This window comes from Xyrauchen texanus, chromosome 30, assembly GCF_025860055.1.
Source record: "Xyrauchen texanus isolate HMW12.3.18 chromosome 30, RBS_HiC_50CHRs, whole genome shotgun sequence".
Classification (NCBI taxonomy): Eukaryota; Metazoa; Chordata; class Actinopteri; order Cypriniformes; family Catostomidae; genus Xyrauchen; species Xyrauchen texanus.
The window spans coordinates 23,026,849-23,047,943 of record NC_068305.1 but is presented as its reverse complement, the minus strand read 5'-3'; the positions used below and the strand labels follow the sequence as shown (position 1 = coordinate 23,047,943).

Below are 21,095 nucleotides of genomic sequence, written 5' to 3'. Positions count from 1 at the left end.
GATTGTGAAATACTCAGACCGGCCCGTCTGGCACCAACAACCATGCCACGCTCAAAATTGCTTAAATCACCTTTCTTTCCCATTCTGACATTCAGTTTGGAGTTCAGGAGATTGTCTTGACCAGGACCACACCCCTAAATGCATTGAAGCAACTGCCATGTGATTGGTTGATTAGATAATTGCATTAATGAGAAATTGAACAGGTGTTCCTAATAATCCTTTAGGCGAGTGTATATATTAATCTGAAACCATACTAAATGAAAAAAACTACAATTTTGTCACAACATCATACAAAGGCATCAGGTACTTAAGAGTACTTATTTATTCCATTAATATGAATACATAAACATTCCAAAATGGTGACATTTTTTTTGCATGATTGAAACATGTTAGCAAAATACAGTACAAGAAGCATAATGTGGTGTTTTCTTTTTAATATATTTATATCTATATACAGTTTAGATTATGTACAATTCTTAATAGAGTGAAACCATCAGTCATATTACAGTGGTGGGTCTACTGATGCATTTAAAGTCAATGTACTTCCAGAGGACAAAATGGACAGTCCAGAACAAAACAACTATTCTATATGCACAGCACACAATGAAGTCATAGTAGTGCGAATGGCTCAGTATATTGTGAAATATTGTACTAGTGGTGCAGTAATTGCTTTCCTGTACATCTGCATGGGTCTTGTATGCTTCAGCCAATTTTCAATGTCACAATGGAAGGTTCAATCCCCAAAACTGCCTTGGCATAGTCCATTTGTCAAACAGACTTCACGCTGATCTATTTAAGTAATGTAGAATTGGGGCTGTAGCGTTCTGTGTTTTGAATCAAGAGTACCTTGTATAATTCAGTTTAAGGGTCCATAGTGTTCCACTGCAGTATATCAGTAAGTTATGACTATTTACAAGGACTGTGTTAGTATTACATTGCAGGCATGCAAGAGGTTACACTTGGCAATTGCAAGGTTGCTGACCCTTAATGTGATGGCAATTCCACTCAGTCACAAGTAATAAAGCTACATTGTCAGGTATGGTTACCACATCCAATAAATACATTCTATAGATGATACAGTTTACAGTACATACAGTACATTCCCTGAAATACATATATACACATGCATGCTTGGACCATAGGTATCAATACATAAATGATATTACACTGTATAGATACCCTCCGATTGAAATTAGTGCTTAAGAATAGCTTAAATTCTCGGACACATGAATCGTAAATAAAATAATAACATAATAAAATTTAAAAATGTAAGTCTTCTATCTGCTTTCACAAAACTCGAAACATGCATCTGTTGGACAGAATACAATGAGTTACTAAGTCCAGCCACATTAATTTCACATTTCAAACATTCTCACTATTAGAGACCTATGCGTAAACCAGAAACTGAAAAATAGACAAGGAGACAAAAACCGATAAATTAAACACAAAAATTAAAAAAGAAATATAAAAAATAAAAATGAATATTTGGCACAAACTATATGAGGTCTTCAAAATAAATAAATACAAATTATCCCAATGACCATTTTTCAAGAGAAAATAAACTGTTCAGCATGTTAAAGGGGTCATATCATGAGAAATCCAATGTTCCTTGACATTTTGAGATAAGAGCTTGATGTACAGTACTGTGCAAAAGTATCACTTAAGATGGTCATTAATATCATCAGCTTTAGTGTGACAATAGGAAATATAAATGTTAGACTCCCAAATATTACTTTCGCAAATAGTAAGATTAGAATAGAAGAACAGGGAGCCCTGCAACAGATGTCATGGCCCCCACACAGGGGCGTAACCAGGAGTTTTTCAAAGGGGTGGCCAGGCAGGGGCAAGCGATCAGTCTGTGGTGGCACAGAAATGTTCGGGCAGCATTTTTATATCGTCGGTGTGTGGGGGGAGGGGTTGAGTGGATACAATGACACCCAGGACGGAGAGGTGCGGTGACCTTGGGTGTGTGCACATGTTAAGTTTGTACATTTGTACAGAGATAATTTGACCTCTAAACAACTAAATTGTGCCAAAAAATTACCAAAGAAAATGACTAAACAGCAATTGTGAGTGGGGTGGCCAGGCTTTGGTCCATGGTGGCCATGGCCACCCATTAGCTCCGCCACTGCCCCCACAAAGTCCCCCACTGAAGATCGTGTCAGTCTGGGATTACAAGAAGAGACAGAAGCAATTGAGACAGCCTAAACAGATAGAAGAACTGTGGCAAATTCTCCAAGAAGCTTGAAACATCCTATCTGCCAACATCCAAGAAAAACTGTCCAGGTGTACCTAGGAGAATTGGTGCAAAGGTGGTCACACTGAATATTGATTTAGCTTTTTTAAGTTTACTGGACTTTGTATGATGTTAAATGATAAATGAAAACTATTTATTTAATTATTTTTGAAGACATCCGCATTATGCAACATTTTTCACAAATGTCTAAAACCTTTGCACAGCACTGTATATGAAAACATACTATCTTTCAGAACTCAAACTTCCTCCCCAGTCCAAAAAGAGCATTTTTTGGAACTTATTGAAGCAGATAAAAACAAGGAGGTCTAATATACAGTACTTAGAGCATTCCCATTCTCAACAGCATGCTGCCATCAGTGGTTCAAGGGCAATCAGTTCTGAAAACATATTTTTATGCCAATCAGTAAATATTCATAAATCAGTGATTTATAACACTTTATAACAAGAGAGCTGAATCTAACAGCCAAACCTCGACCCTATGACAAAAAACAACTAGCTCTGCTGTTCTTTCTGGCTGTGTTAAGCACATGCTCCTCTACATTTCCATTTGAAGGATCCCAATGTTAGAAAAGAGTGGCTGAAAATTTGGGAGATAAAAACTTTACTGAACACGACAGCAAACCCACATCAGGTGTATAAGGACTGGAACGCTGCGCTGTTGCTCATTTCATGTGTAGGGGGTGTTACTCAAGGCGCAAACACAAATGGGTGTTTAGGTTGGTTGGTTATACTGTTTTGAAAACGTTTGATATGACCCCATAAATCATATTTAATGTTTTAAAAAAGACATGATGCTTTCAAGTAATCACAACCAATAATTCTGGTTTCAGCTTTTATCCCGCTACTTATTTATCAAAATACCACTTGTATAAAGGCTACAGTTCATCAGGCTTCAAACTTGATACCGGGTTAAAAGCTACTTATAATATTTTAAACCAGCTGTCAAATTACTGACAACTCACACCATCAGTAACATATATGCATGTTTTTCTCTTTATTTGCTCATTTTGGTTGTGGTTTGCTCTCAAGACTTCCTGCTCTGACTCTGCTGCAGAGGCCTGAGCCATGATTCACCCGCAAGTCACTGATTCGAGGAGGCGGGGAGGCAGAACAGCCAATTGGTGGCTGGCTGTAAGCACCCTCAAATCGGGAAGGGGAGGAGCTTAGCGAGCGCTGCAGGGAAGAGGTGGAGGTGCGTTGGTAACAGGAGGAGGAGCTGACAGCCAGGCCGCCTCGCTCCTGCATGATCTGAGTAAGGTTGTCCAGGAGATCTGTGTCACCAGTGCTGCTAGCACGAATGCCATAGCGTCTGCGTCTGGTATAGAGAATAATATCCAACATCACATCAATTATTCACTCGTGCACTGTAAAAGCCAGAGGTTAATAGGGATGGGAATTGCTGATTCTCCCTAAGGATTTGGTTGCTTAACAATTACATTAATGACTCTTTGTGCTTTTGAGGAGGCACCAAATAACTGATCCTAATTATATTATAACATTTACTATATTTTGTAAATATATATTCTAAACCAAAAAAAATAAAAATACTATACTTCATACCCTTTTGACCAATGAAAATCTTTTCCATGACCTTTATAGGCATTTGTGTTTCTGGATACTGATTTGTTAAAAAATCATTTTGATAGTCTTGTAACTGCTCTGACTGATTTAGTGAGCAATTAAGCGTTTGCGAGTTATTTTGACTGATTCATTGACAAGAACTGGCTCATGAGTCATTCATTCATAAGTCAGAGTATTTTAGTTCAATGTTCCATATGCATCGGCATTGGAATGCAGACATTAATGAACCATTAAAATGAATTAGTCCTGGTATTTTACAATACTGAACCAGTTATGAATAACAATTGGTTCTTGATTCCCAAACCTAGAGTTAAGGCTATGTTAGTTTTTTCAATTTATGCTAACACATAATAATAAAAACACATCAATCAACTAACAAACAAAGACAACAAAAATTTATTTTCTTCTCTAACCTGTTGTCGCCGCCTGTACGAAGGGGTGGTTTGCCTGGTGGCGGCCGAGGAATAAGCATTGGCGTCTGAGCAGACAGTTGATCCGGCACTAGAGTGGGGCTTATGGGTCTCGGTATTTTACTCTTTATTGAGAGAGGGCCTGAGGAGGAGGACAGAGAGAGAGGCTCCTCTCCCTGCCAGTCAGACCCTCGAGAGCCAGTAGGGAAGGTGAACTTGTCACGGAGCTGTGCAGAGGGGAAGTGCTCACAGGATATCGAAAGAGATGGAGACAGCGGGGCTGGAAAACCCCTGCAGGTTGGAGAGTCCGGGTCACGGACAGGGATGCGACTGGCTCTGGGGGAGAGCTCACGAGGTGATGCCGGAACTCTATCAACACCCTGGTTGGGTGTTATACAAGGTCCACCATCAGGACAGCCAGAGTCACTCTCAACATCTTTTTCAGAGGCTTTGACAGAGATAATGTTTCCATCTACAGGAAAAGAGCACTTATTGGGGCTTTTAGGGGGTGAATAATTTGGCACATGATTGTGCCCTGCAGCGCCTGATGGATTGTCATTCTTAGAATCATCTCCAGTCTTATGCTGCAGCTGGAAACACTGCTGCACAGCATTGGATGACTAAGAAGGGAATAGTGACAAGAAGACAGGACATTATTGATGGACCTCTGCAGGAATAAACTGTTGCTTTGGCCAATCTGTTTTTCATAGTGCACCATCCTCTGTCTGGCAAAAATATGGGCTCTGGTGAAATTTACTCTATTCCGTTTCACTCTGTGTTCTATCAAACACCTTAAAATGCAGTGCTGTCTTTGTTATGGATTAATGGGACAATTTTAGTCGCTGGCCAAAATCTACAACATAGTGCTACAGCAGTAAAACCACTGCAATGCACCCATTTAAAATAGTTGCTTATTGCTACATTTGGAGACACGACAGACTCAAACTTGTAGGGTACCACATTTACACTGTGTCCTAACCAGCCATGACATGTTGTTTATCGCTCGATTTCTGTTTTTGCAGCGTGGGTAGCATCAATGATAGTAAAATCTGATATCTCATTGGCCCAAATCCAACTCAGTCAAACTACAGTTTATATTATTCATCAAATAAGTTCTGATCTGCTCTTTCTGTGCAGAGTCGTTCAGCATTTTTGCTTTTAGTGTGGACAGACAGATTACATCTTGTCTGGTTAAGACACAGTGTTGCACTTATATTTAAAATAATTAAATGTATATTCCTTAGCAGACATACTTGTGGTATTGCAAAATGTACTTTAGAAGGTTGCATGAGACACCCACCTGCTCAAGATGGTTCCTGCTGAGATGGACCATTGTTGCAGGCTGGATTGTGGGCAGTCTCCTCAGTCCAGATAGCCCAGACAAGCCTGTTACGCCAGACAAACCCGGCAAGCGGGTAAAAGGAGGTCCAGTGTGGTAGACGCTTGCTTGGAATTCTCCTAAGCCACTCAGGCTGCTAGTGCGCTGAGGGAGGGGGTCAGACCAGGTGCGAGGGAGGGCGAGGGGGCTGGAGGAGCGTGGTGAGATCCCTGAGCGTTCCTCCTCATCAGGTTTACAGCCGGCTGATCCGCTCCCTCCCTCAAGCTCCACTAGGACCCACTCCTGTGAGTCACCCTCTTGGGGGACTGGGCTGAGGTTGACTGCAACGTAACCACTGCTGGCTGCACCCTCCTCATCCTCCAAGGAGCCCTGCTCAACCCGGCAGACAGACCTGTCCTGGGGCAGGCATGGCCGCTGCTTCCCTAAACTAAAAAGCAGAAGAAATTATTATAATGTCACTAATGCATCAACACAAACTATGGCACTTTTTCCAGGATTCATATCTATTTTGACCATTGAATTTCTAAGACTGCTGTATGACCTTTTCATTCTTTCATGATTATTGATAAGGGTTAATTAAATTTATATGTCAGGTACCAATCGTTGAAATTAATAGATTTAAACGAGTATTCTTGTGAGTGTAAAAATGTCTCCAATCAGGCCCTCAAGTGACCAAACGATATAATCACTATGGCTAAATGGCAAAATTTGCTCTACACAAGTACTCGCAAAGAGCAATATTTACCCATTGAAAGAACTGGAAAAAAAACAAATGTATTCGCTACATATTTTAAAAGACACTTTTAAATTGTCCTAAATTCCAGGCCTGGAAACTACTATTCTAATATTCATTCCCAGGTTTTCCATGACCGTGGGAAGATAACTGAACATTTAATAGCAAGAATGATTAAGATTGTTTAATATTGACTAGCCCTCCAGAAAGCATTCATTATTAGCAGGAATGATTAAGATTGCTTAATATTGACTAGCCCTCCAGAAAGCATTCATTATTAGCAAGAATGATTAAGATTGCTTAATATTGACTAGCCCTCCAGAAAGCATTCATTATTAGCAAGAATGATTAAGATTGTTTAATACTGACTAGGCCTCCAGAAAGCGTTCAATGGTGGGTTTAGGCTCAGGGGTCAGTCTCTTGTCCAGACCCATGCTCTGGCTGTGGCGCATCCTTCTCAGTAGAGGAGCCACACGGTCAATGAGCAGGGTCTCTGAGCGCACACGCCTGGGAGATCCTTGGATAGAGCCACTGTTGGGGCTCTGGTTGCCCTCTTTGCTTTGCTCCTCCTCACTAGCCACCTAAATAAAGAAACACATAAAAGCTCATGACAAAGAACAGCTAAATACAACTGACATTACATACTACATACACAGTAGCAAAACATGCCCCATTATTCTTTTTGTTTTAATGTGGACTTTTTTGTTACTGCGACTTTAACACTTTTTCACTAAATCTGAGCATAGTTGAGCCAAACCCATGTCACAAGGAGACATGATTTTGGTCGTAACTTATTTTTGAAATTTTGAGAGTGTGTGTGACCTGAAACATAAAAAAAATATATTAGCAGTAAAATGTATATTTTTTTTTTTTGCACTCATTCTCTGCACCTTTCTGATTAGTGGCTGGATGTGATTGAGGTTTCGGTCACGGCTGTGCTCCATATCTTCCCACACATCTGCTCCCTGTACAGGCTGGGTTGGGATGTGGGCGCAATTATCAGCCTCACTGAGGCGCTCACCCTGAAGAACATCCTCTGTGTTTTCACGTTGCAGATCGCCTGGGATCACAGAGGCATTGGCCATGCTGGGTGGAATCAAACGTCTCTCAATTAATTAAGACCTCAAACAAACAGTTTCTTCAGAGAATCAATGTATCATATATTCAAAGTTGATTAATGCTTGTTGCTTCATAGACGTTGAACACCTACCCCAGGTATGCGGGTGTGAGACGGGTCAGCTGCTGAGCTGTGGTTGCCAGGGTTCCAACATTAAGTGTGTCCTCTGAATCAGTCCTCTCCCAGTCATAAGGGTCATTTTCCACCACATTATAGCTCTTCATACTGTTGTCAAAGACTGACATCAGAAGCTGAAATGAAAAGTGAGCAAGCCAATGAAGAGATGGTGTCTACACTAAAAATCACTGTCAAGTCTCAGTGTTCATTACCTGATAATCTGGTTTAGTGTAGTAATCCAGATTGGAGATATGGTCCAGAAAAATGCTAAACTCAGCCGGGAGGTGCTTGAGCATGAGGTGATGGTCGTACGTCTCCTTCATATTTCCTACCTGTTCCTGTATTAAGAGCAATGACCACTAAAAGGTTAGTTCATTAAACAGACACACTACCTTCAGCAAACCTTTTGTCCAAGGCAGGTTACAGCAGGAGCAGTGCTTACTTTGTCCTTGACCTTTCTCCAGGGTAGCTGACCCACCATGAACTCCACAAGCATATAAAATAAAGACCAAAGGTCATCATGTCGACTGATTTCCTTTATAGAAGAGGGAATGAAATGGAGAAGATGTGCATTTTAGTGGAATATGAATGACTCTGATCAAGTGTGATACAGACACCTGACCAACATGCTTAATTGGTTTGAGAATTGAGTGTGTGAAAAGAAAGATTACAAGGTACCTTATTCTTATGGGCATTAATAGAAGCATAACGGACGGTTCCTCTGAATCCCGCCACTGGACGTGGCTTTGGACAGTAAAGAGAACAGGCAGAGATAAGTACATAGAAAGAAACAGATTAAGCAACACTATTATATGATGACTGCACACTTAAAGAGCTAAAGTGATATTTCATAAACATAGAAATAAAATATATCGGATTACTCACTGGACGGACTTCTTGACATGAGTTTGTAAACTGGCGTGCCAAACCAAAATCAAGCATATAACAGGTTCGGCATGTACTTGCTAGACGGCCCATTGCAAAGTTGGACTGTTTGAAATAGAAAAGGTTTGATTTAGTGCTGTCAGTCAATTAAAATATCTAATCGCGATTAACATGTGATTTTCAAAGTAAATTGCAATTAATCAAAGAATGTGAAAGTGCTCAAATTTGATTTTACAAAACAAAATGTAACAATAGTGTTCACAGTATAAAAACAGAAATGCACTAAAAGTCGATTTAGAGATTGACTAATTGAAAGAACTAGTCTCCATAGGTTGCATTTTTGTAAATGCAATGCGTATTAAATCTCTTAACGGTATATTTCAACCAAAAATGAAAATTCTCGCATCATTTCCTCACCCTCACGCCATCCCAGAGGTGTATGACTTTCTTTCTTCAGAAGATCACAAAAGACTTTTAGAAGAATATTTCATCTCTGCAAATCCAAACTATGCAAGTGGATGTCATGAGGGTGAGGAAATGATAAGAGTATTTTAATTTTGGGGTGAACTATCCATTTAAAAACCCATCCTCTACAATATTAATCTACCAGCAGCTGTGTCTATCCACTTGGAACGGAATGCACATGAATCACACAGAAATCAATGTTGCGTGTATTATTTTTAAATTATTTTGGTGTGTACGTCAATTAAATTGAATCCGGACACACCGCAAAGGTTCTGCCCTATTCCAACCAGTATTCAGAACTCACACGGAGATGTCGGAATCAATAAATGCATTAATCGCGATTAAGAAAATGTAACTTAATTTAAAATGTTTTGACAGCTGTAGTTTGATTTAAAGGTTATCCTTTACTAAGATAATCTATAATCTAATAGATGCTCTGTTAACAAATGAATAACAGCCCATGTTAAAAGTGCTTTTAGGCCAGGAGCTATTTGTTCAAGAGTAGAATTCTGTCTCTCATCAACAAAGCACTCTTACTGGTTTGATGTCTCTATGCAAGAAGCCCACTGAGTGGATGCTCTCGATGGCTTCTAAGATTTGTCGGCCCAGCCTGAGTGTGGTGGAGAAGCTGAATGTGCCGTGGGCCATGGTGCGCCGAAGGTCTGCCAAGTTTCTTCCCTGCAATTCAGTGTCATAGAACAAATAACATCAGGTGACTGAGGTCAGGGTTGTTGTGTTTTTATGACTTGTGAGTGGTCATTCTCCATAAATTCAGAATATAAAATAAAGAATTGAATGACTCACCTGAAGCTCCATGACCACATAGTTGAAGCGGTCATTGCGTCCACAGCCAACAAAGCGACAAACATGGTCTTTACCTACAAAATGAGTCAACATCCACAACAGAAATTGGTAAATGGTAAACAAATTGTGGCAGGTCGGAGGGCGGTCCGGGTCGTGATTCCACACACCCGGCCCCTAATCAGGCCAATCAAGCCTCAGAGAGGAATAAAGACCGACTGGAGACTGCAGAGGGAAAGAGAGAGAGATTTACAGACAGCTGTCCGACACCTGTGTGTGTTTGTCTTTTTGTTTAAGTTTCGTATTAAAATACCATTTATATTCTCAAGCCGGTTCTCGCCTCCTTTCCATTAATCCCTTCACACAAATCTAATAAAATCTTTCCAATAATATCCTTACTAGAGTAGTGCATTGTACAAAATGCTGCTGGTAAGATTATGAATAATATAGAATCGTTAGAAATATCTAATAAGTATTGTGCATTTTTTTTTCTTGTATATTTTATTCCCCTTTTTCTCCCAATTTGGAATGACCAATTCCCAATGAGCTCTAAGTCCTCGTGGTGGCATAGTGACAACTCAATCCGGGTGGTGGAGGACGAATCTCAGCTGCCTCTGCGTCTGAGACCGTCAACCCGTGCATCTTATTACGTGGCTTGTTGAGTGCATTACCGCGGAGACCTCGTGCATGTGGAGGCTTCATGCCATCCACCGCGGCATCCATGCTGAGAGCGAATCACATTATAGCGATCAAGAGGAGGTTACCCCGTGTGACTCTACCCTCCCTAGCAACCGGGCCAATTTGGTTACTTAGAAGACCCGGCTGGAGTCAATCAGTATGCCCTGGATTTGAACCAACGAACTCCAGGGTTGGTAGCCAGCATCTTAACCACTGAGCTACCCAGGCCCCCTATGCAGTTCTAACGTGTTTCGCTGCAGAATAGAAGCATGATTTAGAGTTTAAAAAAGTACACACCAAAAGTGATCATGCCACTTTAGAAGACATCAATTTAACAGCTGGAGTCGTATGGATGACGTTTATGCTGACTGTCTGTGATTTTTGGAGCTTCAAAAATCGGATCACCATTGACTTGCATTTTAAGGACCTACTGAGCTATTATATTTTTCTAATTTTCTTCAAATGCGTTCAGCAGAAGAAAGAAAGTCATACACACCTGAGATATCATGAGGGTGAGTAAATGATGAGCGAATTTTCATTTTTGGGTGAACTATCCCTTTAAGATCTGTATCTTAATGGTTTGTTCATCCTTACCCTGAAGCCTTTTCAGAACCGCTACCTCCATCTTCAGGACCTGTTTGGGTTGTTGGGCAGACTCTACTTTGAGAGCCACATTCATCTGGTTGACCTGGTCCAGGACTTCATAGATCTCACCAAAACCACCACCACCAATCTTTTTCAACTGCACAGCAAAGAAAACTTTAAATTACTTTGTTCTTCTAAGGCATCTTTACATTTCATAATTAAGTAAATCTTCATATTTTTTTATTCATACATTTAGATTTAAATCATTAATATCACAACATAATTTATGCAATTGCTGTGTACTACTTTGTGACTATATGTCAGCATGCTGTATACTTTTTCTTGATGGTGTCAGCATTACTTGACACATCTGCAGTGTATCAGTTAAAAGTATATAATTTGAGCTAAAAACAAATCTCCTTGTCTAAGTGAACATTTACATAAATTAGGCTAACAACCATCAGTACATTTCCATGAATCTAACCATGATTATTTTAATACAGTGTCATCCACGTCCTGATCTTTCAATCCTAAGAGTGCATCTTCTCAGGTAGCTTAATTGGAAAGGATTCTTAAACATAAGGAGCTCACCACTCTCCATCGCTCCCGGACCATGCTCCCGACGGCTAGGATATCGGACTGCTCCCCTGTTCCACTCATCCTGATGCTCAAGAGTGGACTGAGCACACTCAAAGATGCTCTACACCTCACATCAGTTTGCTTGGTCCCTCACTGAAAATCAGAATAAGATCAGCAAAACAGATCTGTTTAAAAAACTGAGCATTTGGTTAAAACAGACATGAGAGATTCTAGATAGGTTTGTAGATATCAGGGAGATTGCCTCACCAATAATGGCTGCAAGCAGAACTTACTGATCATGCTTTTATGCTTTAATGACAAGTACAATGTACTGGCTGCATCCATAAATGGAAGTGGCTCATCTGTAAAGGCAGCCAAAACTACATGAATCTGACCTGTACTGAGGATGCCCTCTGAACAGAATAAACAAGATCTGTAAAAAAGCCTGTCCTGGTTCTTTTTGACTGTCACGTCTACGGTGCACAGCAAAACTGATGGAGCTAAATACAGTCAAATCCTTGAGGAACTGACTTACTGTATGCCTGAAAAAGAACAAATTCACCATATCTCCAAGACAGTGACTTCAATATAATATCTAAATCTACAACACACACACAAAACTAATCCTAGACTGAGATCATTTGATATGTATGTTTAATTGTATGTTAGAAAACCTCTGCTCGAGGAACATATAAAATAATTTAGGCCATAATGAGCAATTGCACTGAAAAACACTGCAGCGCAAATGCAAAAATATGGAAATTGTCAAAAGTGAATGATTGCAATTGCTGACATTTTTGACACACTCCTAAAAAATGTTTAGGAACGCATAGAAATGCTAAATACTTTTTTTTTTTATTATAGAGTTTAAAAAATAACTAAATTAATCATTTATAATTCGTCTTTGGCTCAGTAATAATGCTGCACAGATTCAATTAATTTAAAAGGCTATCATCTACTGCTCTAATCCTAAAATCTGTACTAAAATAATACTATTATCGGGTTTTTCCACCGGTCTGGCTGGCAGAACTGATCATAAAGTGCATGTTTGTCTAAAACCAATTACCAGAACAGCTTCATGCAACACTGTTCATGTTTAAATGGAGATGGCAGCAGCTGGCCTATCGTATGACTTTATTAACTGCCTATATTACTGATGTTCATATTAGCTTACGCTAACATCCACAAACTATGTTGCAATCCACAACTGTCTTGTACATCTTGATTGTGGGTTTCTGTCCTTCCCGCATCGCGATATACAGAGGGAAACATAGGACACAAACTAGCTTAAGCTAAAGCATCAGACAGACCGGATTACTCAACAAAACAACGATTACGCGTCAGCTAATTAGCCAATCTGCATATCAGCGCCGCAGCAGACATTTTCTGAAACATACGGTCGCCAGGTAACTATTAAACAGTGGTAACGCAGTGTTTTTACAGCTGTAATCCCGTTCATACTGCGGACTAGCTCGATTCAGGTGACCGGTGGACATTACCTCTCTCTGCATAGGGAGTCCGTTCAGTTTTCAAAGATTTTAAAACATCATTTTCAGTTCTGCAGGCCATGCTGATACAAAACGATGGACATAATAATCCCATACCGTTTAAGACACAAAATAGTGACTAAAGTACACCCTGTCTCACTTTTCTCTCAACAGTAATAGCGGCGGCGACTGAGCGAGCATCCCGATCTGTGACGTCACAAGCGCCCGAATGGTTTTGATTCCAAACATCGATTTTAACAACAACATCTATAATAATAAAATGTAATAAAAAATACAAAAGTAAAAAAATAAAAAAATGCTCAAAATATTTTTTAATTAGTCGTATTGCTGCGGATTCTGTTTCAGACTTTGCATTGGGATGTTCTGCCTATACAGAGTGTAAATTCATATCTTTGGTGTTTTACATGTATTGTTCTGTAGTGCTGAACTGTAAATACATGTAAATGTAAAGCCAAGCTAAAAGTATTTTAAAAAAAAAACAACAGTATCAATATTTATCACACATCTTCGTTGTAGCATTACACAGGTCAATAATTCAGAGTTAAAGAGAGGGGGGAAAAAATGTAATTTTTTAAAGTATATAGCCAGACCCAGCAAAGTGTTTCTTACACATGTATAAGATGTGTGACACAGGCATTACATGTAATTAATCCCCACAAATCACTAACATCAATAACAAGTCTTAATATCAACACTCAGTGAAATCGATTCAATTACATTTAACATCCATTATCCACATGTACAACTGTTTCTAAAGAGAATGTGGTATGCACTTATAAAGAGGGAAAGATTTGACAAATTATTCCTCAATTGAAATTCAGAGGACATCAATGGCCAAAACATATTCAAATCTTATGCTGTTTTTTGTGATTAAGATTCTTTGTAGCAAAGAAAATATATTTGACACAAAATGATAACTTTCACATTCTCAAAAGCTAAAAATGTACATTTACAGCTTTCCCAAATTTAACAGAACTTATCACTGCATAACACCCAATTCACATATGATTAAAAATATTTCTCAATTAAAATGATTGGTAAAATAAGAGGACTTGTGCTCCAACAGGACATTACATTGGCAAAAAGCTAATTGCTTTGAATCCGAAACCTATAAAACACAGCATTAAAAAACAAATGTTAAAATTGAGTTTCAATACATTACAATTATTGAACAAAATCTTTCCATCCCTTCATAAAAGTAATGCTTTGTATATAAAAACCATTTTAAAATCCAAGCATTACGGTACTATTTACAGTTGTGAGAGAAAAAAATGGTTTGCAAAAAAAACAAAAACATAAAACAAATTAGTGATGAGGTGAGGGGTGTGGCTCCCAGGACAGTGTTGTTTCAAACTCTTAAAACAAAACTAAAATGTGATTCTCCCTTGCCGTAATCTCCATCTCTTATCTGATTTTGACGGAGATTACGAATACAAATCAATCCTTATTTTCATACAAGTACTCATCTATTCATTCATTTCAGTTATGTGCATAAAATGGAAATAACTGTTAAAACAAAGCAAATGCCTGAACACTCCACACACACCAGAGCACGGCATCGCTTGCAACATTTTGTTCAAAGTCTAAATTTAGCTCTCCTGTGCTGCTTTTCCCTCGCCAAGCAGTCTCTCTCTTTCGGGAACATCTCCCTCTTCTGCTGTCTGATCTCCAGAAAAGCAGGGCAGTTTGGCTATCAAAGGCTTGTGGAGTCCATTGTACAGCGCTGTTCCCATGAGTAGGATTATGAAGCCCAGGATCTGTAGGCCATGGAATACCTCCCAACCCAGTGCCAAACTCACAACCCAGATGACTAGTGTCCGCAGACTGTCAAGCACCATGCGAGTGGTGGCACTTATCTCCTTGGTGACGCTGATGCCCGCAAAGTTAAAGAAGGCGATGCTAACCGTGTTGCCCAGCAGTGCCAGGAAGATGAGAGGCTTGTGGCCGATTTGACAGAAGGCATCCAGTGCGTCCTCAAGGACATGTCGTGGGTTATCTGCAAAACTGCCCACATTGATGTAGAACATCGGGATAAGGAGGATTGATAGGATGACAAATCCAAAAAGACCTAAGAGAGAGAAAAGACAACTAAGCTGCTGGAAACAGACTCAAAGTACTAGTGTTTGACTAGTATGGATTTTTTAATGGACAATGCTAAAATCTAAAAATATGATAATAAAAATCTATTATGGATTTACTAAAAAAAACCTAGTTTAACCATCGTATTTGTATAGTGGCATAACTCAGATCTTGCAGGCCCTAGTGCAAAGAAACTGTTGGGGCCCCTCTTTGGGTGGCCTTGGCCGTTTTTCATCACCCCTCTGGCCCGCAGTAATTATTATGGTTTCTTTTGGTCAACTATTGTGGGACCCTCTTTCCCCGGGCCCTAGAGTGGCTGCCCACCATACCCCCCCCCTCGCCTCTCCCCTCCCCTCTAGTTACACCCCTGTATTTGTAGTAAAATCAAAGTAACCACAAGATTAGCCATGGTTAGTCTATAGTAAAACCATGGTTACTATATGTATCCATTAAACTGTACTAAAACCATGGTTACTATATGTATCCATTAAACTGTACTAAAACCATGGTTACTATATGTATCCATTAAACTGTACTAAAACCATGGTTTCTGCCAAAAACATGGAACTGTCATAATATCTACTATAGTAAAGCCTTGGTTTTACTACAGTGACAATAGTTAAACCATGTTATTTTTATAGTAAAACCATTACCACAAAATTATTAATTGTATTACCATAGTTTTTGTTTTCCTGAAATATTTCTAAGGTTTCATGAAATATGTTTTACTAAGCTTAGAAAATATAAATTGTAAAACATGGTTACTGTAGCAAAAATAGGGAATGCAAAACTATTGCGGGGACATGCAAATCTTATTCCGAGGGAATGCAAACTCTGTCCTCTTAGGGGCGCAGTATATTTTGGAACCAACACTGCAAAATGACAACTGTTAATTGGTCAATCAGGCATAGTTATCGGCCAAAATGGCCAATTATCGGCAGATAATTTGATCTTGTAACAGATTTCATTAATTTAACAGCATTTTCACCTAATTTTTTCATAATCTTATGTTGCCTTGTTTACTTTTCTCTTGATGCACTTTTAATGAGTTCATAACTATCAGAAATCTGCTTATTCCTTAAAAAATAAATAACCATTAGGTTATTCTCTGGTTTTGACATCAAAACATAAACAGAAATGCGCACAGTGGATAAGTAATGCAACAACACAACTGAAAACAAAAGACTGCAAGTAATTTTGTGCACAGTGTGCCAACAGGAAGTTGTGTAGTTTGCACTTGGCTTCTTCAGCCGTTATTTGCATGATCTCACACATTCTCAGGTTATTAAGCAAAATCGGTGTAAGCTTGTGCATGCAAAAGCAGGCACTGAGACTGAAAAACAATACACAAAGTCTGTAAACAATATGACAATATTGTTATGTAACATCAATATACTTAGTTCAAACATGGTCAAAAACATTTACCCTCAGTCCCAACAGCTTTTAGAGGATGCACATTGTGTTTGTAAACAAACTTCTCCTCCAGGACCATCTGGACTGCAACAATAATCTGTGCCATGATGATCAAAAGGTCTCCTATGAGAGAAAGATCAAAAACAAATCAAAACAACAGTCTTTTGAGATAATGCGGTTACAAACAATCAAGAAAAAAGGATAAACAATAACCTGATAAACAGTTCACATCTGCGATGATGGGATTTTCTGATTTGTATATCACAAATATCATGTCTGTCTTATCTCAGTTATCTCCCCAAAGCCTACCTTGGAACAATCAGTCACTCTTGATGATTAAATATAATTCTGTAGAACATTACCTGTGATAACCTCACTGAGTTTATGAGCATCATCTCCACGGCGGCTCAGAAGATCAGCCAGGCCAACTACTACCAGCCCAAGGATAGTGACTAGGATCCCAACCCACTGGCTGGGCTTCAGTCGTCGTCCTAAGAAAGCTACAGACAGCAGTCCGGTGAAGATGATTACAGCTCCTCGCAGCATCTGGAAACTGGAGGCGCTGGTCATGTTCAGAGCTAGGAGACATGAAGAGGAAGGACATTACTAAAAGCTGTTCTACTTCTATAAAAGTCAATCTATCAATAAGAAGACTTTATGTTTTTAGTTATTTTAAGACTACTTTTTTTTTTTTTATACATTTTCTATGATAAGGTTAGATAAATGTAACACTACAATGGCCATTTTAAGCAAAGAGGTTAAGGAACTAAAGACTATCAAGAAAATATAATATGTAAATATGACCTTACTCTGTGAAGGGGGCACTTACTTACCAACATACATGATGGATGTTCCGATCATGTCACAAAGCGCAGGGGGGAGGAAAAGAAAGGGGCTGAAACTCTGGCCTGGATCCATGGTGGGCTCAGGTTTGCGTCGATCATGACAAAGGAGGATGTAGAACACCACCAGGCAGGACAGCTCACCCAAAAACATTCCCACTGCCTGGATGGGAGAGAGGGGTAGTGAAAAAGAGAGCACGAAAAAAAAAAAACAGTGAAGGACAGTAAACAAAGATGATATGTAAGCGAATGTAAAAAAAAAAAAAAAAAAAAAGTAACAAAGGGGAAAAAGTGAACTAGGGTAAGTCAAAACCAGTTCTCACTTTGCTAAAACATAGAAATCGACATACTCTCAGTTCTCTGTTTCTTAGAACGGCTGACAAAAATATGCTGAGAAGGAAGTTTGAATGGTGTATTGTTGTCTTGGTAAGAACATATGAAGATAGTTACCTGTACAAAGGGGTGGGAGAAGTTGTGCTTTGGGGTGCCATGACATCCGGGTGCAGAGAACAAATCAGCCCATCTAGAAGGTGAAGAGATTCAGATAACTGTCATTAGGTGATGTGATGCTTTTTATTTTAAACTACTTTCTCCTTTCCCAGATTAATACACATAGATCATTTAGCAGAGATAAGTCAAAACACTACGGTGCTATCAAAACACTGATTTGTTTGTTTGAGCATCCCGACAAGCCGCCACAGCAACATTGGAGCGACCAATTGTGTGAGTTTGGATCGAAACAATGGGGACGAGAGTGTTTTTGGAAAACCTTTTAGCAAACGGTCATTAATTTGCAATGGCCCCTTTTTACAGTTCTGGATTTTGGAAGATGAAGTAAAGGATTGCAGGGAAAACTTTGATAGCGGTGAATGGGAGACCATGGCAAATATAATTTTTGCTTACTCTTTTGCTCCAACATAAAAAAAAACACTACTATTACATTTCCACAACTTTCCAAATGAAGAAAAAAAAAGAAAGAAAAAAAAGAGTGGTGGATTACAACCATCAGATGAGATAAGACAGCAAATTTACGGTCACTCACTCAGCAGCTGTTTTAGAAACCACACTGCATCTGTGGTAACTCGTTTTTCAAAATTATTCCAGGGTAATACAATGCAAAGTAGTACGTCATTTATTCAAAATAATAAAAATTTGCATATAAAATGTTTTTTTGCTGGACGATGTTAAAGGTGCAAATGAGACATCACAGTCTGTAAAAACGGTGTACACACTAAATAACTATACTGTATTGAGTATCTTTTCCAGCTGGTAATCACACCAAGTTTAATAAGTAACTATACATAATAATTAAATGTTTACAACCATGTAATGTAAAAAGTTATGACTGACATAATGCATGATGCCAAAAAGACTTTGACATTCCCCTCTGGAGTTTTAGGATTATCCCATTTAAGGATTATTATCAATTTAACACTTGTGCGTCCTTCTGAACTTTTTGCCTTTTGATAATTTTGGCTGGGTTAATACCAATGGCATAAATTTTGCCAAAGGTGTGTATTTTTGGGGGGAATTTTTATTTTTCATCCTCAGTTCCTATAATACGTCTTTAAAGTACTGTGTACACAAAATAGTTACACTCAGGACCATCAGGACAAAATGTCCCCATTGAAATATTTTCAATATTTGATCTCAGTGCCATTAAAGCATAAAATCATGAATTCTAAGGTATTATGCTTTCATTCCGCAGCACTGGCTTCAAAATGTAAATGTTTTATATTTTCCACCAGATGGCATCATTTTTTATCATGTTAATCCTATGGAGCAAATACATGCTCTTTTCATATTTTCTGTTTGTTATATTATAGAGCCCTGCAGGCCAGTTAAATAAATGATGCAGCTACAATTGTGTGGGTGTGTTGGTATGGATATCAGAATGTGTTTTGTATGCGCATATTGAGAAATGTGTGTGTGTGTGTGAAAAACAACAGAGACAGTATGTAAACAAACTGGCATTTAAAGGGTTAAAATCTGGGAAATTAATGAATCTTTGGTAGTTATGATGAGGACTGATGTTGGTTAAAAAAAAATAAGCTAATTGAAAGTGAAAAAATAATCTTAATATATATAATATTTTTATGGCAGTTTTTTGACGTGGACATTTTTGACCTCCAAGTACCACTAAGTAACTTTTTTATTGATGCAAAAGGGTTAATGTAATTGTGTTATATGAGCACAAAAAGAATCAAAAAGTGTAACAACGCGGATGCATCAGTGTCAGATGTTTAAGCAGATAGAGCGTGAAGTATCCAATATCTGCTTCAATGAAACATAAAGCTTCGCTTTTAGACATGAAGAGAATTAAGTTAGACATTAAATTACATCGTATTTGTAGCAGTAGTATTCTTGACTCAATGGACATAGGGATAACCCAACACGTACGAATACCCAATTTAATGAAAAAAACGTATGATGCGATAGTAAAGGGACTGACTAATGATCACAAGAGTTTGGGTGGCAGAATTGCTGATAGTGCACGATCAGCATGTCACGACACGTCGGGTGATCACAGCTGCACGTGAGTCATCTTATCTTGTCCCAAAATGTGTGATTTCTTTACACCTCGTAACTTAATCAGTGTTGATGAAATGCATCCAAATTACTGAAAGAAACAAAACCTTGTGATCTAATTTCTTTGATCTCTCTCTCTCTCTCTCTCTCTCTCTTTCAATGGGCTTTATTGGCACGAAAGTTTCAAAAAACAATGTTGCCAAAGCATCATATAGAATAAAAGCAAAATACATTTGGTCCAATAACTTGGACAGTATATAATATAATTATTAGTATATAATTAGTGTATCTCTCTCTCTCTCTCTCTCTCTCTCTCTCTCTCTCTCGCTCTCGCTCGAACTGACCCATTCAGATTTAGGCAAAGATATCAGGTCCGTCTTAGCAAAATAATGCAACAGTGTAGAATTGTCTAAAGGACGAGATGATAACAGATTGAAATACATTTGTCTGCCATGTGTAGGCTATAGCGGCAAAGTTTGGGTCAACAAAACAGACAAACAAAGCAGAACGCAAATGTAAACAATCACCGAGTCTTGTACTTACTTCGCTGATAATGTGTTAAGCGAGCCTGTGGTGAGCATCAGACCAGCGAGAAAAAGCTGATATTTTGTCCAAGCCATGGTGAGTGTGAGACTGAGTGATCGCGGGCATCGGACAGTCCAGATGTCCTGAGTTTTCTCTCTCACTGATGATTACAGTTAATCATCAGAACAAGACATGTCGTTCTTATTCGCCTGTATGCCAATCACATGACCGCGATCGATCATGTGACACATCAGCTGACGCGTTTCCGTAGATGTGCGCAGATCTTCTTCCTTAAAAGAATATACCCCTTTAAATATGATTTAATTTGATATACCCTATATTTGATATACACTCTATATATATATATATATATATATATATATATATATATATATATATATATATATATATATATATATATATATATATATATATACAAGGTTGGGTTGTATCTAAATACATGTAATGGGATTACGTATTTAAAATACAAAATATAAGTAACTGTATTCTACTACTGTTGCAAAATTGGTATAATTTAAAAAGTATTTTGATTACTGAAGAGATTACTTTGCATTTTATTGTCATTTGTTTATTTAATATTTAGTCCTTTCAGATGGAAAACATTTATACATATAAAAAATGTGATCAAAGT

At 38.5% G+C, this 21,095-nt stretch overlaps 2 protein-coding genes across 2 annotated transcripts; both read right to left on the bottom strand.

Moving 5' to 3' along the window:
• Positions 1 to 312: 312 nt before the first annotated feature.
• LOC127623681 (tau-tubulin kinase 2-like) lies at positions 313 to 13,222 on the bottom strand. The gene is made up of 15 exons (XM_052098123.1): positions 13,047 to 13,222; positions 11,560 to 11,700; positions 10,978 to 11,125; positions 9,709 to 9,782; positions 9,442 to 9,582; positions 8,440 to 8,544; positions 8,233 to 8,298; positions 7,997 to 8,089; positions 7,767 to 7,892; positions 7,531 to 7,688; positions 7,211 to 7,406; positions 6,690 to 6,901; positions 5,549 to 6,014; positions 4,252 to 4,868; positions 313 to 3,572 (listed from the first exon to the last, which is right to left on the bottom strand). The coding sequence occupies exons 2-15, from the start codon at positions 11,626 to 11,628 to the stop codon at positions 3,260 to 3,262; spliced, it is 2,784 nt and encodes a 927-aa protein (XP_051954083.1). The 5' UTR covers positions 11,629 to 11,700; positions 13,047 to 13,222; the 3' UTR covers positions 313 to 3,259.
• Positions 13,223 to 13,358: 136 nt separating this feature from the next.
• On the bottom strand, positions 13,359 to 20,660 carry LOC127623683 (solute carrier family 35 member F6-like). Its single transcript, XM_052098129.1, has 6 exons — positions 20,462 to 20,660; positions 17,840 to 17,912; positions 17,381 to 17,552; positions 16,910 to 17,125; positions 16,560 to 16,670; positions 13,359 to 15,123 (listed from the first exon to the last, which is right to left on the bottom strand). Exons 1-6 carry the CDS (start codon positions 20,536 to 20,538, stop codon positions 14,645 to 14,647), a joined length of 1,128 nt encoding a protein of 375 aa, XP_051954089.1. The 5' UTR covers positions 20,539 to 20,660; the 3' UTR covers positions 13,359 to 14,644.
• Between the last annotated feature and the right edge of the window lie 435 nt (positions 20,661 to 21,095).

Coding starts and splice junctions, on each gene's coding strand:
- LOC127623681 (XM_052098123.1), bottom strand. CDS start 11,628: ATGAGTGGAACAGGGGAGCAGTCCGATATCCTAGCCGTCGGGAGCATG. Junction 6,015..6,689: donor GAACGCTTTCTGGAGGCCTA/GTCAGTATTAAA, acceptor TCTGCTTTTTAG/TTTAGGGAAGCAGCGGCCAT. Junction 4,869..5,548: donor GCAGGAACCATCTTGAGCAG/GTGGGTGTCTCA, acceptor TTCCCTTCTTAG/TCATCCAATGCTGTGCAGCA.
- LOC127623683 (XM_052098129.1), bottom strand. CDS start 20,538: ATGGCTTGGACAAAATATCAGCTTTTTCTCGCTGGTCTGATGCTCACC. Junction 17,126..17,380: donor AACATCCATCATGTATGTTG/GTAAGTAAGTGC, acceptor CATGTCTCCTAG/CTCTGAACATGACCAGCGCC. Junction 15,124..16,559: donor AAAAGCTGTTGGGACTGAGG/GTAAATGTTTTT, acceptor TCTCTCTCTTAG/GTCTTTTTGGATTTGTCATC.